This window comes from Merops nubicus, unplaced genomic scaffold (assembly GCF_000691845.1).
Source record: "Merops nubicus isolate BGI_N331 unplaced genomic scaffold, ASM69184v1 scaffold36988, whole genome shotgun sequence".
Taxonomy (NCBI): domain Eukaryota; kingdom Metazoa; phylum Chordata; class Aves; order Coraciiformes; family Meropidae; genus Merops; species Merops nubicus.
Window position 1 is genome coordinate 1 of NW_008628372.1, and position 6,402 is coordinate 6,402.

General features: G+C 37.6%; 1 protein-coding gene across 1 annotated transcript in view; it reads right to left on the reverse strand.

Annotated features, from left to right (window-relative positions):
• Nucleotides 1–27: 27 nt before the first annotated feature.
• DMGDH (dimethylglycine dehydrogenase) overlaps nt 28–6,402 on the reverse strand; it is a gene marked incomplete at its 3' end in the record, with an annotated part of 30,725 nt that continues 24,350 nt past the window's right edge. The window contains exons 10-13 of the mRNA XM_008946630.1: nt 5,621–5,786; nt 3,140–3,270; nt 1,050–1,267; nt 28–185 (exon numbers count right to left, since the gene is read on the reverse strand). Of these exons, the coding sequence (XP_008944878.1) occupies nt 28–185; nt 1,050–1,267; nt 3,140–3,270; nt 5,621–5,786 (673 nt within the window). The remainder of the gene's footprint in view (nt 186–1,049; nt 1,268–3,139; nt 3,271–5,620; nt 5,787–6,402) is intronic.

A 6,402-nucleotide genomic window follows, 5' to 3' on the forward strand; every position in this document is an offset into this window, starting at 1 on the left:
AATAATAAAGAAATAATATTTCCTGACCTCTGCCCCCCAGGCTCGGAACCCCTTTTCCAGCCTTAAAGCATTCAAAGCATACGTTCCAAAGTTGTCAATTCCCTCTTTTTGGCCAGCTTCCATAATTGCACTGTAAAGAGCTACAGAATCTTCTTTTCTATGATAGAGTTCCCAGCCCAATTCACCTGTTACACAGACAAGATTAACAGTTTCATCAGGTCAACAATGGAACAATCCTAAAAACTCCAGTCCTATTCTTGGTAAAAACTGAGCATCAGTGCTATAAGTGTTAATTCACATTCTAGGGTCAATATATAGTAAATCGAATTCCCTGCAAGCACCACCACAGGATTTATGCCCTAAATCTTAGGCAATGGCATTATTATTAAATTGTGAACTGAATGGGGGGCAGGGGGTGTCAGAACAACCGGTAAGAAAAGGTCATGTAATAAAGTCACAACAAGAGATGAATCTTAAGGGCATTACGACAACTTTGCAAGTAAACAACGAATGTAACTGAGTGTAAACAAACACAAAATGAGCTTTTTGTATATTTAGTACAGTAGAAAAAGAACCTGAATTCCAGAGACCCCTGCTGTTTCAGAATGCTCTGAATTTAGTCTAGGGTACTAGAGATGGACATAAAAAGAATTAAAAATAAAAAGTACCCAAGAAAAAACAAATAGCACTACAGCACTACATTTTCAAGGCACTTAAACACTAATATACGGTAATCCAAAACCAATTCTTGACGTTGGTTTTGCAGCAAATATCACAGAGGTTATCAGAACTGGCCTTTTGTTCTGCAAAATAAATATTTACACTATAGGGTATTCTAGAGAAAAAGGTTTTGGAAAACTCAGCACAGACTCTGACCATATCACATTTGAAAATCAATGTACTGTGTTCCTCACACGTTTATATATAACATGTAATGAAATACTGCTTATGAATACATGATGAGATTTATTTTTGAACATAATTTGAGTTGCATTTATTATTTTATTCATTGTCTCTTTCCTTAAGAGTCAGTTTTCTCTGTTGCTTACCTGTGTATGATATCCTAATGGCAGTAAGAGAAATATCAGAAAGTTTCAGATGTCTGGACTGGAGAAACTTGAATGAACCATCACTCAGATCCTCGTTTGTCAACTTCTGAAGGACCTGTCGTGCATATGGACCTGCTACACCAAGTACTCCCATCTCATCTGTCATGTTTTCTATTTCAACTTTGTATCCGTCTCTCATTATTTTCTCTTCTATCCATCTACATGCAAAACACAACATTGATGTTCACTTTTTTTAAAACAACAATTTAAAAATAACTGACTTTAGATAAAATTTTAAAAGAAATAACTTTTCTTAGTGTTCATCCTCCTGGCCGCTCCCATATTCTGAAAACCAATTGAAATATGCACTACATTAGATAGTCAAATCCATCACTGATGTTAAACAGTGTTTTCTGGTGAGATACTGGTATAGGAACACAGTCATCTGGGATACAGCCAGGAAAGGACAGAATTTAAATTAGTGGAACTGTATTTTCAAGATAAGAGAAAGAATTGATTCCACAGAAGTGAACAAGGACTTGCCTTTGGATACAGAATGTGTTAATGAAAGTTCAACGTACAAAAAGCGTAAGTAATAAACAAAACAAACGTAAGAAATATATTCCAGTATCTTAGGGGGGCCTACAAGAAAGCTGGGGAGGGACTTTTTAGGATATCGAGTAACAACAGGACTAGGGGGAATGGGGCAAAGCTGGAAGTGGGCAGATTCAGGCTGGATGTGAGGAAGAAGTTCTTCCCCATGAGAGTGGTGAGACCCTGGAATGGGTTGCCCAGGGAGGTGGTTGAGGCCCCATCCCTGGGGGTCTTTAAGGCCAGGCTGGATGAGGCTCTGGGCAGCCTGATCTAGTGGGAGGTGTCCCTGCTCATGGCAGAGGGGTTGGAACTGGGTGACCCTTGTGGTCCCTTCCAGCCCTGACAGATTCTGATCTGTTTTAGCAGAGGACTTTAGAGCCCTAATGGCTCAATGGTTGGACTTGATGATCTTGGAGGTCCCTTCCAACCTAAAGGATTCTATGATTCTACGAAATATATAAAAAAAAAAATTCCTTTGTCAATAGAAATGTGCAACCAGGTTTTTTCATTCTTGAATATAGTATTTAAAGCATTGGCAGGAATTTCTGTTTTGGTTTAATCAAAAACACAAGCTGCGTATTGTCTTTCACGAAGCTCACAAATAAAGTAAATTTATATGTTCTAAAATTTTATGAAGTACCATTTTTTTAAGCAGTGTTAAAAGACCGCAGGCACAGGGGCGTACCACATAGGACTGCAGAAATTCTGTAGAAGTAAGTGCACTAGATCTGGTTCTGTCATTTGGTTCACGAATGTGCCAATGGTCCTACTGATTCCTGTGGGACATTATTCATCGTGTGTTTCGGCAGCAATTTTCAGTCTTTTATGTGTTGACTCATTCTGATTAACTGATTTATCAGCAATGTCCAGCGAGGGAAAAAAAATTAATCTTTTTCTTAGTATGTATGTACAGCCACTAAAAGCAGTAAAAAATGTCACTTCCAATGCTCATCTATGAAAAGCATTTCAATTAAGTCATCTTGCAACTACTTCTGCTTTGTCTCCTTTTGCTGTTTCACTTTGTGAGCCCAAAGCCCAAAGCAGAAGTCATTATCAGTGTATCAGAAAGATTGCACTACCCAACTGTATTGGCCAGGTCAGTGCCTCTGGGGTCACCCACGTTTAAACCAAATTTTCCTTCTTGCGTAAGAGAAAACACAGAAAGGAACAAGCGTGCTGTGTTCCATCATACAATGCCAAACACAAACAGGTTCAACAACAAAACAAGAACTATCTCCATTAAAGTATATTACATAACTATCAGTCAATTCTCCATCTTTTTACATCAGCAGTAATCCAATATGCAGCTGCTTATACTTCAGGATTCAAGTCAACCAAATTTCTAGGAAACCAAAATCAATAAATAAGTAGAATTCTCGTGAAGGTAGTGGAAGGTTTGTTGAGTAATAATAAAGAACTTGGCACACAGTAAAAAGGTTTCTATATTAATGTGACAGTATAGCACTATGTACTTACTGTATCAAAAATAAACTAACCTCAGATCATGGAGCTCTGACCCCGAGCCAGTTACAAGCATAAATTCCCCAGGATACAGTTGAGAGACTGTTAGCTCAGCATAAACTTTTCCTCTCGGTGTTAACATATGGCTTATATTTGTGGAACCCACCTACAGAGTAAAATTTGCAGTTATTAAGAATGCAAAATAAAGATTTTGAATTCTTAAACATTATGAAATATGTCTTCTCCTGAAAAAACAATTTTTTAATGCTTGTTCTGCTGTGCCATAATAGGCATGTACAGACACACAATTGGCCAAGCTTAAGCTTTACATTAAAAACTTCACATTTTTTCTTTATAGACAAAAGCTGAAATTTTTGAAATAAGATAAATCAAGACTTTTATGACTCTTTATTCATTGTGTATTAAACAAGGTGTCCTTAAGGTACACATCACTTAAGAATGCATTTTCAATGCAAATTCAATCTATTCCAGTTTGTTTTCTAGTCATCTGAACAAAAAAATTCTACATGTCATATTGACAAAAATATTCTTTTTCAATCACGTGAATAAGGCTTTCAGATCCCAAAAAGATAACATATACTTTGTCCCTTACTTTAAAGAAAGACTGAGTTGAGACTAATTTATATATGCTTCTCTATTTTATGTAGTCGCTGACTATGAAACTACATCTCTGTACATTTGAATCAGGTTCTGCATAGAAACATGATCTCTAGAGGCAAAATTTCAAGTATCAGTTGCTTAGCTGTGACCATAAAATACATAAACGTTCATACAGATATCATCCATAGAAAAAGAAATACCCATGTGCCAAAGCTGTTGTGCTGATCTGGTTCCAGAGGCAGAATTTAATCTCTCTTACTTAATTTTGCTTTCGTGAGAGCTTTATCAACTACCCAGTCAATGCCCAGATTCCAGACAATGAATGGAAAAAAGGAAAAACATTGCAGATATTAACATTCTTTTACAATGTCCTATTATATTAATATAGTTACTGGCACATTACAGGCACATAGTTGAATTTTCAGGATCTGATGCTAACCATACTCAACCTGTTTGTGACACAAGCTTATCTCCACTCAATTACTGCATGACATAGGGAAGCATGAATGGTACCAGAATCAGACAGCTTAAATAACCAAGTGTTGTGAATGCTTGATTTTTAAGTGGACTCTCAAACTGTTCTTCACCATCTAGCTTTCTTTTCCCCTTAGCAACACTGATTAAACTCCACAGAAAGCACGCACTTTGTTCTCATAATTTCTTGTTTAATCTTGCTTTCCCTCCACCACATAAATATATTCTGCAAGTGTTAACCATGCCCACTGATGCTCTGACCTCTGAGAAGAAGTTAACTTTGTAACTATAGTTTCAGTTTATTTACCGTCTCCCTATGCTTCTTCCCCCTGGTGAATAAAGCAGCTAAACCCATCACCTACATCAAAAACTTAAAAAAATTCTGTACTGAAATGAGTAAACCACATGTGTGCAGCACTTCAAAAAGGAACAATCTGCTTGCTGGATGTGTATAACTGGGAGTGTAACTCTGAAATTAAAGACACTACATGAGAGTGGTTGACAAAGCAGAAAGATAAAGGGACTCACAATGCACTACCACAAATTGAGGACCAAGAATAAGAAACCTGGGGTAGTTTGTCAGAGTATGCTATTTTTGAAAACAGGATCAAATTCTGAGGATCTGCGAGCAGTCTCAGTTGTGGAGGAAGGCCAGGTGCAAACTGAAAGCTGAATATCTGGAGTATTTGCAACCTTGCCTGCTCCAGGCAGCCAGCTATAAAACAGAGTCTCATGAGGGGATGAAAAACAAGCATGGATCACATTTGGCAGAAAAAGAAAAACAAACAAACACAATGAAACTGTTCCCTTGGGCATCCAGGAAGAATACAACACCAAGCTATAGTCAGGCAAGTGCACCTTCCACTGCTCTGCTCCCACAAGCTGCCACACTACAGCATAGTTTCAGTCAGGCAGCCACCAAACTATTCTACTGTTTACTACACTAGAACATTTCCAAGTGAGATTCACTTGGGCTTTTTTAGACAAAGATTTGAAACACAGGAAATTCTGTCTGAATATGAGGAAATACTTTTTGACTGTAAAGGTGGCTGAACACACGAATAGGTTGTCCAGAGAGCTGGTAGAATCTCCACCCTTGGAGATACTCAAAAGACCCAGGTGACCTGCTTGAACACTGGGTTTGACAAGGTGACCTCCAGAGGTCCAACCTCAATCATGCTAAGATTCAAGGACAATGGAAGAAGAACCAAAATGTACTTCTGCTGGGGGATGCTCTAGTACAAACTCCAGTGTTCGTATTCTTAACTGACTGAAATACTTCTCCAGACAGTAATTTCTCCAAAGGATCTGAGTGCTTGGTATTTGAAAGATACAGCACTATTATGCTTCATTTTCCACTTCTGAAACACATCTTTCTTGTCTAAATCCTACATTAAAACAGTTATCACTGTCCCATTTACCTTTGGAACAACATTTGCAAATAGATGATCCAGCAGCTTAACAGAATCTGTGCCTTTTACTTTAAACTTGCCAAATGGTGACAGGTCAATCACACCGACTTTTTCCATAACCTGTTTATACTCACGACCCACAGGGTCAAACCAATTTGTGCGCCGAAAACTGGGTCTGAAACAGAGCATTTACACACATAAAACACAATATGGAAATTTTGTGCTCTTTTCAGCAAAACGTAGTTTTCAGTTTCTTCAGCTTAATAACCATCCAAAAGAGATAGACTTGCCTAATTGTAGGTAGCTTACCCAATATTTTCCTTGGTCTAACATAGCTTAATTATTAAAATCCTTTAGCAACAGAGAAAGATATGGGTTGATATTTTATCAACCATTTCGTACAATAAACTGTGAACTGTTCAAATGTTAGAAGCAGTAGTCTGTCATGTGTAAATTTACAGCACACTTTGTTGCTGAATCATTTATTTGAGTTTAAGGTGTCAAAAGCTTTAGTTCTGAAGAGCAAAGTGTGTCTCTTTATTTGTTTATGAGACTCGTTTAGATTGGGGCTTCAGTATTCAGTTACAGGATGCCTTGATGTGTGTTTTGAAATGTCTGTGTTACCAGAATGACATGGATTCTAAACTACAGAAAAAAGCAAGAATGGAAGATCTACCTAACAGATACCTTTAGTAGAAATCAATAATAAATGTATGCTTCTTATTAAATTTAACTCAGCTGGCCCTTGCTATCATGGCAATTTATCATGGGGGGGGGGGGGGGAAAAAGAA